At 49.2% G+C, this 19555-nt stretch overlaps 1 protein-coding gene across 1 annotated transcript in view; it reads right to left on the reverse strand.

Moving 5' to 3' along the window:
- The window catches only part of SLC22A16 (solute carrier family 22 member 16), a 33108-nt gene extending 14671 nt beyond the window's left edge, over positions 1-18437 (reverse strand). The window contains exon 1 of the mRNA XM_084831386.1: positions 18319-18437. Coding sequence (XP_084687512.1) covers positions 18319-18368 — 50 coding nt within the window. The 5' untranslated portion in view covers positions 18369-18437. The remainder of the gene's footprint in view (positions 1-18318) is intronic.
- Between the last annotated feature and the right edge of the window lie 1118 nt (positions 18438-19555).

Raw genomic sequence — 19555 nt, forward strand, 5'->3', positions numbered from 1 at the left:
TGAGGGTGGGTTGTTGGGGTGTTTGACAAAACATAGGTTCTGAGTGGCTTGTCAACCACCCCAACAACCTACCATTATTGGGTTCAGCCATGGTGGCTTCTTGTTACGTGCAAACCCACCCATTATCTCTGAACTGAGCTTTTCCCAGCCTTCCATCATCCCCAAAGCCCAGGTAGAGATGCTGGCACAAGATTTAGAAGAAAAAAACTAAATCTAGTCCATATTTTAGAATAGAAATAGGAGAAATAAGCTAAGAAATAAGCACTTTACTTGTTCTCTGCTTTATTTTGGTTGATGTCCTTAACTGTGACCAGCAGCTGGTTACAACCACAAATTACAACCTGTGATTGTGTTAGTTTGGTTGGGAGTGATTGCTGGATGAGTGGCATTTATGTGTTGAATGGTTGATTGTATATTTGAATGGTGGGTGGCTGTTGAGAGTGTGTGGGTATTTTTATGGTGGTAAGGATGTGCCTAGGAAACTCTGGTACAGGGACCCATGGAGGAGGCACCACTATTCCAGTGACTAGGGGCAGAAGGAAATACGGCAGGAGGAGGGAGTTGGGACATCAAAGTAGAATGGGCCACAGGCCCATACACTGTTCCCCTTCTACCCCCCTCCTCTAGCTCTCAGGTACCTGGTAGCAATTCCACTGTGCCCTCCTGTCTTGTGGTGCTGCTATTGCAGATCGGTCTGCAGTAAGACCGTACTCATTCATGATTTAATCATGGATGAGAGGGCCGACCTGGCGTGTATTACTGAAACTTGGGTGGGTGAGCTGGGAGGACTCAACCTGACTCAGCTCTGCCCACCTGGGTACTCAGTGCAGCACCAACATAGGTTGGAGGGCTGGGGAGTTGCCATGGTTCATAGAACTTCCATCTCTATCAGCAGGAGACCACTCCACCTTGGAGCGGCCCTCGAGGGGCTGCACATGATGTTGGGCCATAGAGACAGATTGGGGATGCTGCTGGTGTACCGCCCACCCTGCTGCCCAGCATCCACCCTGACTGAGCTGGCAGAGGCAGTCTCAAGTGTGGTGTTGGAGAAACCCAGAACGGTGGTTTTAGGTGACTTCAACTTCCATGCTGAGGCCGTCTCTGGAGTTCCAGCTCAGGACTTCATGGCCTCCATGACAACCATGGGGCTGTCTCAGTATGTCACCGGCCCAACACATGAAGCAGGGCACACCCCTGATCTGGTTTTTGCTCCAACTTGTGAGATGGGTAGTCTGAAGATTGGGGTGCTCCAAGTAACCCCATTGTCATGGTCAGACCATTTCCTGGTGAGATTTGAACTTAAGGCATTACTCTCCTACCGCGGGGGTGGGGGACCTATTTGGATGGTCCACCCCAGGAGGCTGATGGAATCCAATGGATTTCTGAATGCTCTTGGGGATTTTCCAGTGGAGAGAGCTGGTGATCCAGCTGAGGCCCTAGCCTCACTGTGAGATGCGGAGGGCCTTCAACTTGATTGCACCTGAGTGCCCTCTCCGGCACTGTGGGGCCCGTTCTGCTCCCTGGTATACTGGGGAGCTACGGTCAATTAAACAGGCTGGACGCCGGCTAGAGTGCAAATGGCACAAGACTCGAAGTGAAGACGACCGAGCATGCTCTAGAGTGCATAATCATGCCTACTGCATGACGGTGCAGGCAGCAAGGTTTATTTTGCTGCCTTCATCGCGTCCTCAAGTAGCCATCCAGCGGAGCTCTTCCAGGTGGTCCAGCAGTTGTTAACATCTTCCCCAGTAAATGGGGCTCTGGCCCTGTCGAGGACCCGCTGTGACCTTTTTGCATCGCACTTTGAGGACAAAATCGCTTGTTTCCGCAGCAATCTTGATGCTGTTGTTAGTGCAGTACCAGTCGAGGTGTCTGATGCCACCATCTGCCCAATTTTGTGGGATCAGTTCCAGTTGTTGCAGCCTGATGATGCAGACAAGATGCTTGCAATAATGTGATTGACCACGTGCCCTCTTAATCCCTGACCCTCCTGGCTAATAAAACTAGCTGAGGAGGTATGACTGGGTAGGTCCAGTGAGTGACAAATGCTTCCCTATGGGAAGGGGTGGTCCCTGCTGTCCTTAAGGAGGCAGTAGTGTGGCCACTCTTGAAGAAGTCCACTCTGGACCCAACAACCGCCCAGTCGCAAATACCCCCTTTCTAGGGAAGGTATTTGAGAGGGTCGTGGAGGACCAACTGCAGGCACTCTTGGAGGATACTGATTACCTAGACCCATTTCAATCTGGGTTTTGTCCTGGTTACGGGACTGAACCAGCCTTGGTCAGGAGTGCAACCCTGTTAATTCTGCTCAATCTCTCATCGGCTTTTGATACCATCGACCATGGTATCCTCCTGGATCGACTCCGTGGGATGGCTATTGGAGGCACTGTATTACAGTGGTTATGGTCCTACCTACGGGGCCGATTTCAGAGAGTAACAATGGGTGACTATTCCTCGGCCCCTTGGCAATTGAGCTACGGGGTGCCACAGGGTACCATTTTGTCCCCAATGTTGTTTAACATTAACGAAGCCGCTGGGAATGGTCATTAGGGGATTTGGAGCTAAATGCCATCAGTATGCTGATGACACGCAGCTCTGTCTCCCTGTGATATCTGAATCAGGAGAGGCTGTGCAAGTCCTGAATCGGTGCCTAGACTCAGTAATGGGCTGGATGAGGGCCAGTAAACTGAAGCTGAATCCTGGCAAGACAGAAGCCCTATGGGTGAGTGGTTCCCACAATGAGCCTGGGAGATAGGCTCATTGCCTGTTCTGGATGGGGTTGCACTCCCTCTGGAAGATCAGGTCTGTAGTCCGGGTGTACCCCTAGATCCATCATTGTCGCTGGAGGCCCAAGTGGTCGCTGCAGCTCAGAGTGCCTTTTACCAGCTTCGGCTGGTTCGCCAGCTACATCCTCTCCTGGACAGGGATCGCTTGACCATGGTGTTACAGGCATTAGTAACCTCGAGACTAGATTACTGCAATGTGCTCTATGTTGGGCTGACCTTAAGGCTGGTCCAGAAGCTGGAGCTATTGCAGAATGCAGCAGCTCGGCTGTTGTCGGGGGCTGTCCCTTTTCAGCATGTAACTCCTCTCCTGAAGGAACTGCACTGGCTGCCTATTCGCTACTGGGCCAGGTTTAAGGTATTAATATCAGTGTACAAACCCCTAAACAACTTGGGACCAGGATACCTGAGAGAGCGCCTCCTTCTTTACCAACCTGCCCAGTCACTGAGGTCATCAGAGAGCATGTTCCTGATAGTTCCACGTGGACCTATGGCCCGGTTGGAGTCCACCAGGAAAAGAACCTTCAGTGTGGTGGCCACCTTCCTGTGGAATTCCCTGCCTTTAGCGGTCAGGCAAGCACCAACATTCTGTTCCTTCCAGTACCTTCTGAAGACGCTGTTATTTCAAGAGGCCTTCCCTGCATGACCAGCCATGGGTTGTTAAATTCCACTTTGTTGAGGGTTGCCTTTTTAAAATATGTTTCAGCTCTTTTAACCTGCTGTTATATTCTTTTACCATATTGTTCACCACTCCGAAATCTTCTGATGTGGAGCAGTATATAAATATTGTGAATGAATGAATGAATGAATAGTAGTCCTTATTGCAGCAGACCATGTGCGAACAATTGTGATGATAAAAATAGCAACAATGAGTGGAAACTTACTTCTCCTTTAAAAAAAAATGCTAACTCGGAGAATACGTCACACTCCAAACTATGTTATAATTTGTGAACGATTGATCTTTATAAAGCAACTGTTAGGCACACTTACTAGCAATTAACATGCCATGCCTATAAAGTTACTGCTAACACAGTGGTTTGCACAACCTTAGTTGCAATTGCATAGTTTCTAACACTATGCCACCTTTATCTGTCATTGCAGCACAGGCCTGCCATAGATTAGGCATGCACTTCTGCAACAAAGGCACTAGCTTTAAAAATAATGGTTTGGATCCTAAGATAATTTAAATTAAGATAGATCATGGAACGAAGGCTCCCCACCCCCTCCCTCTCTTTGCAGCTACCTGCACCCCTTCCCCAGAAGAGGAATCCTCCTGAACAATGAGGTATGGAGCACAGAGCACTGCTAAGGTCCACTCAATTTTGGGCAATTCTCCCCTCTCCTCAGCATCCTCCCACATTGCTTCAGGAGTTCCCCTGCTCTCCAGGAGTTTTTCAGGGGCACAGAGGGGAGGGGAAACTTTCCTGCCATGATGTTCCCTAAGGGCGCAATCCTATCGGGATAGGCAGCCGCCTCTGAACTTCGAGGCGACCGCCTATCCAATGCAGGGCAGGCACAGTGCGGAGGGGATCTTCCCCTCTTTGCTTCAGCTGCCCTGAATTCGCAGCTAGACAGCTGATTTTGGCTGCTTAGCCACAGGAAGTTGGAGCGGGGGGGACATGCCAGACAACGCATAGGAAGTGTCAGAAAGGCATGTCTGCTCTCCCTGCCCTGGCCCGCCCCCAGGAACGCCCCATTTTCGCTGCTCCGCGCTCCTCTTACAAGTGCGGAGCACAGGGGCATTCTGCACTGCCTACAAGGCAGTGCGGGAGGGGGTGGAGGCCAGGGAAGTGACCTATCCTATGGCCGTCTAGCCACTGATTAGTGGCCATAGGATTGCGCCCTATGTTAACTTATCTTCAGATACAAGCTCTCCATATCTCCCAAAACAAAGGAGAAAAATTTCAAATTATTTTAATAAATACAGGCAAAAAAACCACCACTACAATGTAAAAAGAATCAATATGGAATGGCCCCAATACAATTATCACATTTTTTAGAAGCAGGCTAAACTCTGCGGGGCCAGAAACACAAACATTCCATAGCAAGGTATTTCGTTTTCCCCTTTAATCAGGAAACCTCAGACCATCCCGCAAGATTTATGAATACTGAAGTTATTTTAATACTTCTTCTGTCCTTCCAAACAGCTTTATTAAGAAACTCCTTACACGCAGACAGAAAAGTTACTGTTGGACAGCACACATTTTTGAGGGATGTTTTCAGGGGAGGAGGTTTTCTTTAAAAGAAGCTCACCAATAAGTACTGCTTTTTCACACACAAAAATAAAAAATAAAAACCATGATGAAAAATACTGCTCTTTCAATAAACCAAAGGCAAGTCATGTATACAGATATTTATCTGTATGTTTCTTTGTCTGAATTACAAAACTGTCTGAAAAGACTCAGATACGTGGCAAGTTCACCAGGCTGGAGAGTCTAACAACTCCAAACCCTTCCTAACAGATGCTACTTCGTGTGTTACTGGATGTCATGAAAGGACAACTTCAGGCAACGCTTAAGGTACTTTTAAAGATCTGTAAACTCTGTTCACTTGCCCATTTCTGCTGATTCACTGAAACAATTGTGTCTAGTCAGAGTAATCATTTGCAGAATGGGTCCGCAGAGCTCCAGCATTTGCCATCCAACTAAGACAGGGGTGCAGAACTCAAGCCCAGGGTCCAAATCCTGCCCCCTGGGATTCTATAGATGGCCATGCCTCTGTCAAGGGCTCCTTGGAGGGCTCTCAGTCTAATCCAGTAGCCCAGTCCAGACACAGACAAAGGGATTCTTTTCAAAGCTTTATTCTTCTTTTACAACTTAACAGCTCTACAGGTAGCAACTAGATCTGAGCAGCAGCATCCCTATGCCCTAAGTTAGAACAGTTGGTCTCCGTTTGAAGGGCAATTACTGGCAGACCCCTGAATATAAAGGACTAGGGAGAATCCCTCCCCTTTTCCCTTGGATCCTCTGGGCGCAACCGTTCTTTGAGCGCGAACCATTTGGCGCCGCTCTCTGCGTCTGCGCCGCGCACCCCCCCCAGTCTGCTATCTGTGCTGAGTCACTCCCTGGGCTGCTTTCTAAACTAGGAATGTGGGTGGGAGGAATCTCCGTCAGCTGTTGGTCCTGGGAAAAAAGGAGCGCGCTCCTCTCCCGAAGGAGCGACTGCTCTTCCTCAGCATCAGAACTACTCTGGGATTCTATGGGCTCAGTGTCCACCCTGACATCATCCCCGCTCCCATGAGGCCCTCCCTCCTGCTCCTCCCCTGGGACCCCAGGTTTGTAGGGGTACAGCTGGTGGAAGCGCCTCAGGAGCAACGGAGCATGCACATTTTTCGCGGGATCCCAGGATCGCTCATCAGGCCTGTCCCAAGAATGAGGCACTGCAGCTGCCGCCCGGCCTTGAGGGGGAAGAATCAGAGAGGGGGGGAAGTCTCCTCACTCCTTGGCTGGAGTTCAGGCTTACGAGAAAGAGCATCCGCTTGTAGGTTGTCTGAGGCCTTCACATGGCAAATCTTAAGGTGGAACCGAGAAAAAAAAAAGCGACCACCTAATCTGCCGCTGGTTTAAGGCACGGGCTGTCTGAAGATGTTTGAGGTTGCGATGGTCGGTTCTAACTTCGACTGGGTGTTGTGCCCCCTCCAGGAGATGACGCCAGGTCTCCAAAGCAGACTTGATGGCCAACAGTTCCTTCTCCCAGATGGTATAATTCCTCTCAGACATGGTCAGTTTCCGGGAGTGGTAGGCGCAGGGTTGCAGCCCTCCGCCCTCCCGAAGAGGCTGAAAGAGCACCGCCCCCACCGCGAAGTCAGAGGCATCAGTTTGCACTACAAAAGGCTTCCTCGGGTTGGGATGTAACAGGATCGGCTCAGAACGGAAAAGCCTCTTAAGTTCATCGAAAGCCTGTTGGGCTGATGCTGTCCAATGAAAAGGAGATTTCTTGCCCTTAAGGAGGTCCGTGAGAGGAGAAGTGAGCCGAGCAAAACTGGGCAGGAACTTTCTGTAAAAATTAGCAAACCCCAGAAAACATTGCAAGTCCTTCTTGGTGGACGGAGCCTACCAGGAGAGGACAGCCTGGACCTTTGCAGGATCCATCCTGATACCGTCAGGCGAAATAACGTAGCCAAGAAAGTCCAAAGAGGTTATGTCAAATGCACATTTCTCTAGCTTGGCATAAAGATGGTTCTCGCGGAGTACGGCAGAGACATGGCGTTGATAGGCCTGGGAGTCCTCAGAAAATATAAGTAAATCATCGAGATACACAATGAGGAAAGTGTCCAAATAGTCCCTGAAGATGGCATTCATAAAACGCGAAAAAGTGGGAGGGGCGCAGGCTAACCCAAAAGGCATTACTAGGTATTCATATGCTCCGTACCGGGTCCCGAAACTGGTCTTCCACTCATCCCCCTCCCGGATGTGAATGAGATTATATGCATTACGCAGGTCCAACTTTGTGAAAATCTTGGCTCGCCCCAGGCACTCCAGCATCTCTGGTATGAGGGGGAGGGGGTACCTGTCAGGGATGGAAACGGAATTTAGGTTTCAGAAATCGTGCACCGGCCTGAGTTCTCCAGACCTCTTGGCCACAAAGAAGGTAGGGGCGCAGGCGGGGGAGGAGGAGGGGCGAATGAAACCGCGTTTGAGATTTGTGTCCAAAAACTCCTGCAGAGCTCGAAGTTCCGGCTCCGACATCGGATACAGCCGGCCAGCGGGGATGGTCGCCCCCGGAATGAGGTTAATGGCACAGTCAAAAGGGGGGGGGGGAGAAGCCGGTCAGCCTCTTTCTTGTCAAACACATCCCGAAAAGCTGCATACTTCTCTGGGAGGATGACGGTAGCTGAAGGACTGCCAGAAGCAGACAAGGAGGGGGAGGAAAGGGTTAAGGCCTGGGCCGGGACTGGCGCCTCCTCCGGGAGGCAATGCTCCCGGCAGTAGGGAGACGCAAACTCCACTTGCTGAAGTCCCCAAGAAATCTGAGGGTTGTGCTTAGAGAGCCAGGAAATACCCAGCACGATTGGGCATAAGGGAACCTTGGCTAAGTGAAACTGAATCTGCTCAACGTGGGACTGGGTGCGCATAGCGAGCGGAACTGTAATCCAGGTCACCGCGTCCGAAGAGAGAGGACGCCCATCAATGGTCTCCACTGCCAAGGGGGCAGGAAGGGGCAGGGTAGGAATCTTGTGGAAAAGGGCGAAGGTCTCATCCATGAAACTGGTCGTCGCTCCCGAGTCCACTAAAGCCAGGGCCTCCACCCCCCCCCCCGAGAGGAGCGGAGGTGAACATGCAACAGCAGATGGGAGGGTGGGGGGGTTGGGGAAAGCACCCACCCAGTGGGGAACTGACCCCCACAACTGAGGCCCCCAACAGGCTTGGGGGGCAGCCTAGTCAGGCCTGGGGACGAGGAGGAGGGGGAAGGAGAGGAGGAGGAGGCAGCGGAGCAGTGGATGTCACTCGGCAGGTCTTGGAGAAATGCCCCAGCTTTCCACATCGAAAACATCGGCGCTCAGCACGGCAGCGCTTAAACTCCTCTGGCGGCAGCGAGGCTCAAGTAGCTCCCACCTGTATCGGGGTCTCCTCTGCCCCCAGCGTCGGAGCGGGGGGTGGGGGAGGAGGCAGGAAACATGGGGGAATGGGAGGAGGGAAATACCGGCCCCTGGCTCCCCACCGGGACTGCCAGCGCCCCTCCAGTCGACTATCTATCTGAAGGCAGGTGTGGATGAGCTCCTCCAAAGTAGGCGGGCTGGGCGCGCGTGCCAACTCATCCAAAATCTCGTCGTTCAAACCATCCAAAAACTGAGCCAGTAGCACGGCATCATTCCACTGTAAATCCTGCATCAGCAAGCGAAAAGAAGTCGCGTAGCTGGAAACTGAGTCCTTACCCTGCCAGAGGCGGCGAATCTCCCGAGAAGCCGTCTGTGTGCGCAAGGGGTCACCGAAAAAAACGGGCCATGGCTGTCATGAAACCTTGATAGTCCCCGAGCAGGGGGTCATTAGCGAGAAGAAGTCCCGAAGCCCTTTTAGCTGCCATGCCCGACAGCAGGCTAACGACGAAACCCACACGAACCTGTTCCGTCTGGAAATCCTCAGGTCGAAGGCGCATGTACAGCTCTGATTGGGCCCTGAAAATCTGAAAAAGCTCTTTCTCACCAGAAAACTTCTCTGGCAACGCCACCGGGCATTTACGGCGTGGGGGAAGTGGGGGGGGGGTTGAAAACTAGCCTGTAGATCTTGCACAGCCGCTGACAGTTGAGCCGTCTGATCACGGAGCAACTAGTTCTCTTGCAGCAGAGCTTGCAGCGCTGGGTCCCCAGCACCCTCCATAAGGCAATCAGAGAGAGAGAGAGAGGAGAGAAAAAAAAAAGAGGAACGGGGACCAAGCTGTCAAGGGCTCCTTGGAGGGCTCTCAGTCTAATCCAGTAGCCCAGTCCAGACACAGACAAAGGGATTCTTTTCAAAGCTTTATTCTTCTTTTACAACTTAACAGCTCTACAGGTAGCAACTAGATCTGAGCAGCAGCATCCCTATGCCCTAAGTTAGAACAGTTGGTCCCTGTTTGAAGGGCAATTACTGGCAGACCCCTGAATATAAGGACTAGGGAGAATCCCTCCCCTTTTCCCTTGGATCCTCTGGGTGCAACCGTTCTTTGAGTGCGAACCATTTGGCGCCGCTCTCTGCGTCTGCGCCGCGCATCCCCCCCCAGTCTGCTATCTGTGCTGAGTCACTCCCTGGACTGCTTTCTAAACTAGGAATGTGGGTGGGAGGAATCTCCGTCAGCTGTTGGTCCTGGGAAAAAAGGAGCGCGCTCCTCTCCCGAAGGAGCGACTGCTCTTCCTCAGCATCAGAACTACTCTGGGATTCTATGGGCTCAGTGTCCACCCTGACAGCCTCCTTCCCCTGGCCCCACACCTTTTCTCCCAATCACCAACCATTTGGTGGTTTCCTGTCTTCTGGGCAGTTTTTTTTCCAATTTGAAAAGGTTGAAATGCCTTTCCTAAGGTTTACTTAGTGGCAGAAGGAGCTTTAAGCTAAAATATGCTGACATTTTTGGCCTTTCTTCTTCTGCCTTCGTCCCCACCCACCACTGCCCCCCAAGACATCTCCAAAATGGAATTCGGCCATCAAATTGAAAGCGATTCAACACCCTTGAGCCAAGGTATATTGGCTCCTATATCACTGAAACACATACTTCTTCAAAACATATGAAACCAGGAAAGTCACAGAAAGTGTTTACTTAGTTCAAAACAAAAGAAAAATTCAACAACCTCCATTTAATGCCAAGGAACACACCCCTATTCAGTTAGAAGTTTACCTCCTGAGGCTAAACACAGTAAGTAGGAACTTAAAATATCACTAAAAACAGACATTTCCTTGGGAGTTTATTTAATTTATCTAAGGGCGCAATCCTATCAAGATAGGCAACTGCCTCCGAACTCAGAGGCGACTGCCTATCCGATGCGAGGCAGGAGAAGCACAGGGGGGATCATTCCCTCCACGCCTCTCCCACCTTGCTATTTATCACTGGGGGGTCAACCAGGAGAGAAAGCTGTCGTACAACACACTAGATGTGTCGTACATGCAGCTCTGCTCTCCCTGCCCTGGAACGCCCCCCAGAACGCCCCTTTTCAGTCACTCCGTGCTCCTCTTCTGAGCGCAGAGGATGGGGCTTCTCTGCGCTGCCTCAGAGGCAGCATGGACAAGGGGGCAGGTCAGTTTTCCAGGAACCGACCTCAGAGCACTGGCTCCGAGGTTGGTTCCCAGAAATGAGCATATCCTATGGCCCTCTAGACAGTGTCTAGTGGCCAGAGGATTGCTCCCTAAAAGATTTATATATTGCCCTTCAGCAGAGCCTACAGTCACTTACAGGTTTGACAAACGCATTTGTATGTTAAACTTGTATGTTGAACAAGAGCTCATGATATGTTATTATCAATCATCTTATCTCAGAGCTGGTCTATATTTTGGCTGCCATTATGGCTCCCGTGGCAAGCTCAACACACTGCCCCAGCATATTTACATGTTCTTAACATGTAATGTGTCATCCTGTTACAAACATCCTTACTTGTATTCCATGTCAGAAGCTGTTGCTGGCAGGAAAGGGGATATTCCTAACATTGCTTTATTTACTTATTACATTTATATCCCGCCTTTCCCTCTCCTTAAGGAATCCAAGGTGGCATACATAATCCCCCTACTCTCCATTTTATCCTCACAACAACAGCCCTGTGAGGTAGGTTGGGCTGAGAGTCTGTGACTGGCCCAAAGTCACCCAGTGAGCTTCCATGACCAAGTGGGGACTAGAACCTGGTTCTCCCTACTCCAAGTCCTACGCTCTAGCCACTACACCACGCTGGCTCTCTAACATGATGCTGCCAAGTCATTTGATAAATGAAAATAACCTTCCGGCCAAAGTGAAGTAGTAGAGTACTTGCCTCTGTGGTGACTATAACAGATAGAGACGGTCTATCTTATTAATATATTAAAGACTATAGCAACTGTGCAAACATTTATTTATAGCATGGCATACCCTGTGGGCTTAGGACAAGTTACAGAAATGGTATCAAAGAATACATTTATCACTGCCCCCCGAAGTGCTCCTTAGTAGCCTGGTGCCATCTTCCATCAACTCATTCCCTGAAAAGCCTTATCATGGGATAGGAACATATGGCCAGTTCCTGTTTCTTAAATTTAAGTAAGATTAAGTTGAAAGATACTGACTTGCCCATGGTACTCAGAGTAAGGATTTGAACCCAGATGGCCTTTTTCTAAGTCCAAAACTGCATCTGGCACACACCATATTGACTCCCACACTGGTCAGCCTTGGCCAAGTCAAATATCTCTCAGCCTAACCTACATTGTAGGGTGACTGTGACCATTAAGTAGGAACCCCAATTGTATGCTCCCCGGAGTTTCTTGGAGGAAGAGTGCATTTGCAAGCATGATAAACAAACTGGTGGCCACCACCATTTGCGTACGCATTGTTTTGTTTTGTTTTTTAACCCAGACATGATTGGCTACGTAAGTCTTTACGTAGCCTATCACGGCTGAATTCAGGAATGCAAACGGCGGCGGCTACGGCCACCGCCATTTGCGTCCCTGCTAGCCAGCGGCCGGATGTCCGGCTGCTGGCGGAGCTGGCCGGCGGCTCCGTGGAATCCCCACGGAGCAGAGCCGGCCAGCCAGGAATCCAGGGGGAGGGACGGAGCGCCTCCCCCCCCCCAGTGGAACCCGGCGGAGCCAGGTAAGCGGGGTTTTGTACACACTACTCGAGAGATGTGGTCAGTCTCTCTTACTGACACCAGCTCTGGCTTCCTAAAACCAGTCTGGTTTTTACCTCTTCAGTTCCAGATGCTCCTCAGCTTTGTCCCTGACTTCCAGTTCTATAGTTGAGACTGGATCTGCCTGGCTCCTGGAATATTAACTTCATCCTATCCCTCTCCAGTGCTACAACTTCACAATATCATGTTTGTCTGAAAGATTTATAGAGTAAAGAGACTAAAAGCGCAATCCTATGCATGTTGTAGGACTTTTTTCTGTCCATGCATAGGATTGTACCCTATGACAGCAATCCTATACACACTTAGCTGGGAGTAAGCCCCATTCAACACAGTGGCACTTCTGAGTAATCATACATAGGTTTGCACTATAAGCCTATTTCTCTATCCGCACTGGGCTCTTTTAAACTTCTCTGCAAGTGGGAACATTACTATGTCTATCCTCATCACAACAAGACATATTTCCAGAACACAGGGCAAGAGTAGCTTAATAGCAAGAAGACCAGAGTAGCAGAGAACCATAGGCTGTTTCTTTGCATGTACTTCCAGATTCTACTGGATACATTTCAGAGATTGCTTCAGAATCTTTTTCATACTTTTAAAAACAAGAGTCTTGTGGCGGCTTCATAAGTACTAACAGAATTATTGTAGCCTCAATAAATCTGGCAGTCCTTAAGGTGCTGCAAGGCTCCTTATTGTGACTGTTTAATGTGACTATTATTTGTTGTCACTAACCATGGTAGCCTTTGGAATTTCCATACTTTTTTATAAGACCTAACATGAAATCTGAGAAGCTTTGGCAGATCTCTTTTAACACACGTGGATGATATAAATAAGAAAAGTCATTAAGACATAGTGATTTATGAAACCAGTGTAAGTGTGCAATAGATCCAGAAGCATTGCTGTTTATAAGGATCTGTCTTCTGTAGGAAGGCTCAGATGATTAGCCCATCTTTCCTATACTGCCTCCCAGGTTTACCCATTATTCTAGATCTTTGTCATTACAGGCCACTTCTCACTTTATGATTTGGATACAAATATATCCAAGTCAAAATATAAACACTCTGCGTCTCATGCTGTTTACGTGTCTCAGTCATTGCTTTTCTCAGCAAAAACACTTGCAAATATCAGAACCCAGTACAAACATAGACAAGCAACCCAGAGATTGGACTCATGAACCTTGTACAAAAAACAAATTGTGTACAGTTGCATCTCAATATTATATTTTTTACATTTGTATCCCACCCTTTTTTCCAAGGAGCTCAGGATCAGATGCATGGGACAGTCCCATTTTAACCTCACAACAGCCCTGATAGATAAGCTCTGTTAGGCCAAGATGCTGAGCAGAGACTGAACCTAGGTATTAGCATCTCTCTGTTTGACAAATATTAAGACCCTGAAGTTGCTGGTTCAAATATTTAATTGGGGGAAATGATATTGAAAAAGAAATACCGCTAAAATCATCACTCTTAGAACAGCAAGTCTGTTCATAGAATAACTGCACCTTGCTCATATTTGCAAGTGTATTCTATTTTGGATACTCCAAAATACTGATCAAGGCAGAAGCTAGATCCCATTCCCTCCCCCCACCCACTCCTCCACGGGTTGTTGGCCTTAAGAAATATCAGTGAAACCCAGAGCGCTCTGAAAACACACAAGTTCTTTATCTCCAAGAAAATAATGCAACTTACAGTGCAATCCTAACCCCCGGATCTGCTGCCTGGAATGGGTTAGGAGATGGCAAAGGGGGCCCTCTACCAGCAGAGAGGAACCCCACTAGTGGGAAGGCTCCATTCACCCTGGTTATGCCTGCTTAAAGCTCTGCAGGTATAGATCAACCACCCATAGTGTTCCTGCCATCAGTCGGCCTCAAATTGGGGCATTCAGGGGTAGGGGCTCCTTTGGACCTGCTGGATCCAAAGCCCTCCACCCATTGCCCCAAGAAGCCCCTGGAATGAGCCACTCAACTAGGCTAGCCTGGAGCTGGTGTAGCTAGCTTCCTCCCCACTCCGCTGGCTTCAGGGGGTGGGGGAGATTCTAAAAAATAAAGATCCACTGAGCTAAACAGGCCAGTAAAGCCCCCTACCACACACACACCCCTTCTTCTGCCCTGGCTGGCATGATCTGGTAGGGCTTTGGAAGACAATCCGTCACCTCGCTTCCCCGTCACATTTAGGATTGCTCTGCCCAAGCAAGTAACAGTATAGGTGCAGGTGTTCAGACTGTATTGCTTTAAAAGGGCTGTAATCATTCCTCAGGGTCTGATGGAACTGACAACAATTCTGCACAGAAAGTGTTGACATATCAGCAGCTCTTAAATGAATTGTGGATTTGCCCGAGGCTTTGTGGTGTTCTTGTATGGCAATACAGGTGCACTGCATAGCATACCAAGGCAAGACTTCACTTGTGCACCAAACAGAAGCATTTTAATAATTCAAGCAGTTGCCCAGCAATGGAATCATAAACAACTATATGAGCCCGAAGGCAAGGAGTGCTCTAAGAACATAAGAAGAGCCATGCTGGATCAGACCAAGGGTCTATCCAGTCCAGCATTCTGCTTACACAGTGGCCTGTGGGAAACCCACAAGCAGGACATGAGTGCAGCAGTACCCTCCCACCCATGTCCCCCCCCCCTTGAATCTAAAAGAACAACATATAAAGGACTAGATCCATGCACCTATAACATAAGCATTAGGAACCACAAAGATGGTTCCTTGGAAGTTGTAACTAGATGTGACATTAACCACATCTTCGATTCCCAGACTTGAGATTCTCTTTTGTAAAGCTAAAAGCAGCAGTAGGATTGGAACACAGTGGTCTGATCCACACGTATTGACAACCCAGAATATGGGTTGTCATTACACATGAACAAGATCAGTCTGGAGCCCCCCGCTTTTCTCTCACACCATTTTTCCAGTTGAAAATCACCCCGCCCCCCCCACTATTGCAAGAGTGTGTGTGTGTGTGTGTGTGTGTGAGAGAGAGAGAGAGAGAGAGAGAGAAATTGCCATTTCAATGGAAAAACAGCATAGGGGAAAGTCTTTTAAAGCCTGCAGTCAAGCAAATGATGCAGTCTTTTCATTCGGCATGTATCTGGTTACCTGCAGAAAGTTAACAATTACCTCCAGGCTCCATTAGAGATATAAAGGCTTGGAAGGAGGGGAATTGAAATGGGGGGGGGACCATCACACACACACACGCACCCCACAAATCTTCCAAAACCCCCTGGGGGGAAACGTGTGTGGGGTTTTAAAATCTTGTTTTCCACGTTTTTTCTGGGATTTTGCCTAGGCCTATACATCTCTAGGCTTCATGTACGGCTAACATAATGCTGTACTGCGTTCTCTCTTCCTAGTTAGGCTGCAATTGTATGTTGTACTCATGTCTTGCTTGTGCGTTTCCTCTGTGCAGCTGGTTGGCCACTGTACAAACAGAACACTGGACTAGATGGACCCTTGGTCTGATTCAGCATAGTTCTTCTTAGGTTCTTAGGCCACTTACTTGGGAGTAAGATCCCTTGAACCCAATGGGACTTAGTTCTGAGTAAGTTCTGACATGTATAGGATTGCACTGTTAACCAGAAGGAAGGGCAAGAGCTGTGCATGCAGCTGCCACAGTGCTGCTTGATGCTAAAACCCAGTGTAATGCAAGGGTGATCGTGATCGTACTGCTCTGTTGTCACTTCAGGTCTTGTGAAGGGATGGGGGCTCCTGAGATGGCCCACTGTGGCAGAGAAGGGGGAAAGAGGACAGCAGAAGCAAAGGTGGAGGAAGAACACAGTGGACAAGCAGAACAGGTTTTCATCAGCCAGTTCCCCCCCCCCCCGCTAACATCTTGCTCAATTATATAAGCATCTCTCTTATAACGGCTCTTGATTTCAGCATTAGCACCTCAATGTTCTATATCAAGTGTTCACTTCAATGACTGTTGTTATTCTTCACTGCAATCCTGAGACAAGGCCCAATGAAATAACAATTATGCATACATAAATGGCCAATTATCCACTCAGTGATTTCTTTTGCTTTTTTATACTTGTTCATTGATGTAGGTAATGTAGAAAATACAAATATCGTTTAAGTGTAATTCCCAGTCACAAGGGCAGCAAGGTGAAGAAAAGAAGCACTAGCCAAACCAGCAGTTTATGTAAAACATAACTTCTAGTCCCTTATCCTATTGATGCTAAAAGGAAATACTTAAAACACAAATTATCATCACCCAGAAAACACAGTTCTATCACTAACTAGATGTCCGTCATTGTAACATGTGAAGCCAACTAATAGAGAAACTGGGCTGATGGGACATGGGCTTCCTCCTACTCGTGTAGCTGATAGGATTTGCCTGTCAGACACAACATCACAGCCTTCAGAAACCAAACATCATTCTCCTCTGTCCCATACACCAGCTTTTCCCAACCTTGGGCCTGCAGATGTTGTTGGCCTATAACTCCCATCACCACGACCACTGGCCATACTGACTGAGGAGGATGGGAGTTGCAGTCCAACATCTGCAGACCCATGGTTGGGAAAGGCTGCTTATAGACCAATATTCAGACTGCCAATCAATGGTGGGCAAGCCCTCCAGTCTTCCTCTACATCCATCTGGCTAACCACATGCCATCATGTTTTTTCATCCAGCTCAAACTAAAATGTTGTATAACTGTGGGATTATTAAAATAAGTATTTGTATTCTTAGGTCATAAATGTGTACATTTTAAAAATTTTGGTACCTTGAGATCTTATTATGAAAGTTCAGATATAGCCCCTTTATCATCACACTGACATTTTAATTACTCTGTATCTACAAAGAATGGCTGTAAACCTCACTTAAGAACAGCCATGCTGGATCAGACCAAGGGTCCATCTAGTCCAGCATTATGTTCACAGAGTGGCCAACCAGCTGCACATGGGAGAATCACAAGAAAGACATGAGTGAAAGAGCACCCTCCCACCCATGTTCTCCAGCAACTGGTGTACATAGGCATACCGCCTCTGGAAGTAATATATAGCCATCATGACTAGTACTCATTCATAGCCTAATCCCTAATCCCTTTTAAAGACACTCTTCTTTAATCCTACACACACACACACACACACACACACACGTGGATTGCTCATTCAGTAAACATCATTCTTTTATAAAGCCCCTGATTGCTCATTCAGATCAAACTGGCCAAACCACAACAATAAAGCCTAAACAAATAAACTACTTAGAAGCTGCCCAGATTTTTTTTCCCTGTAGAAAAATCTTACTAGCAACCAACCCTACGAATAAACATACTACCACACATAAAGAACATTAAGTCCCTAGAGGTGAGGACATATTCCATGAACACAGAATTGCCACATCTTTACTTACATACACCCCAATGCCATCTACTCACACACAAAGATTCCTCTGGGCTCTCCATGGCTTTTTACACACACATCGAGCAAGAATCTTCAGAACCCCATTCCGAGAACATATCCTATCACCAGGGCTTAATAGGAGCCAAGGTTCACCCTTCAGAGCTGTGCCCTCAAAGCTTATGTATTGTCAGGCCCGACAAAATGACAAAAAAGAGTTCCCTTGAGCGTGTGCGGAATAACCACGACTATAATTCTGGGATTCAGGCATTCCTGCAACGAGAACCTCCGACTTTTCTTTTTACAGTGCAATCCTATGTCTACTCAGGAGAAAGTCCTATTGAATTTAATGCTAGGTAAGCGTGTATAGGATTGCAGCCTTAAAGCACAAAGGCCGCCCATACGGCCGTGGCTCCTCACCCCGCACACTGTTTCTGACGACGGGCCCCTCTGGCCCCCGCCTTAGGCCTTCATGCTCCCCTAGACACTACGTCAAGGCGGCGCAGCGTCTAGGTTAACGCGGCGGCTGGGGCCGGGGGGACGCGGGTTCCAGGCCCCATCCAGCCACGAAGCTGACTGAGCGAACTGGTGCCGGAAGGCGCGTCGCTCGCTCTCGGGCTAGCCTCCCTCGCAAGGCTGTTGTGAGGAGGTGGAGGTGCGAACCACGTGCGCTGCTTTGAGCTCCCGGAGGAAAGGGCTAAAAATACAGCGGGATAAATAGGCTGGGTTTTGCTGGAAGGAAGGGGCGAACTCAGTTCCCCCACGACGGCCACGTGGCTCACACCGCCAGTGGCCGAGACCGGCGGGCCCACTGCTTCTCCCGGCCTGTCCTCCGCCACTACCCCCTGCGGGAGGGAGGGAGGAAGCCCCCCGCCGCAAGCAGTCCCGCCGTCCTTTCTCCGTGGCTTCCTCCAGGTTCCGTTACCTGCCGAAGTGTCCCAGAGAGTCAAAGAGGAGGTCGAAGTTGCCAGCCATGGCGCGGGACGCTCGGCGGTGCACGGGGCCAGATCGAGTCCCATCTCGCGCTCCCGCGCCCCCCCTCTCCTTTCCTGATCCCGCCTGCCGGGGAGGGGAGGGGAGGGGAGGGGAGGGGCACCGCCCCTCTCCTCCCCTCCCCCCCCCACCCAGCGGACCCTCTAGGCCAGCAACCCCACCCCGGGCGGTGGGTGCCCGCCGCAGCCTTGGCTCCTCCCCTTCCCGCGTAGCCCCCCCCCGCAATTAGCCTGGCTGCACGTAGCCCTCTTCCTCCCACCGTGGGGCTCGCGTGGACCAAGCTAAGTTGTTAGATCAGCTTTTAACTCGAGTTTGTTTCATTCTGGCGACGGTACAAGAAACGATGTCCCGACCTGTGTGAAAGTGCGTCCATTTAGGACTGAGTGAGGGGAGCGAGTTGGTGTAACGAGAGCTTGCAGGTGGGGCCTGGGCGCAGCGACGCAGCTCGTCATTTAGACCCTAGGCGTAATGACCTTTCGGGGCGGGGCTGGGGGTAGACAGCCGTGTGTATTGCTCCAGCCGTGAAACAGGCATGTAGCTTTTCTCTCTCCACCGCTCCATGCTTTGTAAGGGCTTGTACATTTCTGATATGTTAGAGTAAAACGAACAAATACGGTTGGCAGCCCTGATAAAGCAAAGCACTGCGAGCATGTGAAACTTTGCATTTTAAACTCACTTAAATCATCGCACCCTCGTGACTACAGGAGTTCGCTTCTGTTGCCCTTAGTGCCTGCTACTCTGTAGGTGGGCATGGAGGGTGGGTGGGGGCCCAAATGAACACCCAGAGAGCAGCAGGTGATGAGCATCAGAAGCAAGCTCCATTTGATTCCTATGGTCATGATGGTGCTATGATTTAAGTGAGTTTAAAATGCAAAATGCACAGAGTATTATTTTAAAATTAGGGGTAGGTAAGGTAAACAGTTGTGTTGTTCTAGCATATGAGGAATATAGAAGCAGTTGCAAAGCATGGAATGGAATGGCAGGTAGGGGTGTGTGTGAGAGAGAGAGAGAGAGAGAGAGAAGAATACAAATGTTAGTGCATGCTTCAAAACTGAAGGAATACACATGGCTATCGAAAGGGCGGGGGCATAAAAGCATTAAGTTCAAGGTCTAAAAGGGACCTAGCTTCAGCACTGATTGGCAGTGAACATCCAATGGTAACGGGAGAG

The sequence above is a fragment of the Heloderma suspectum genome, chromosome 1 (assembly GCF_057233095.1).
Source record: "Heloderma suspectum isolate Gila_16-S chromosome 1, 16-S_ref, whole genome shotgun sequence".
Lineage (NCBI taxonomy): Eukaryota > Metazoa > Chordata > Lepidosauria > Squamata > Helodermatidae > Heloderma > Heloderma suspectum.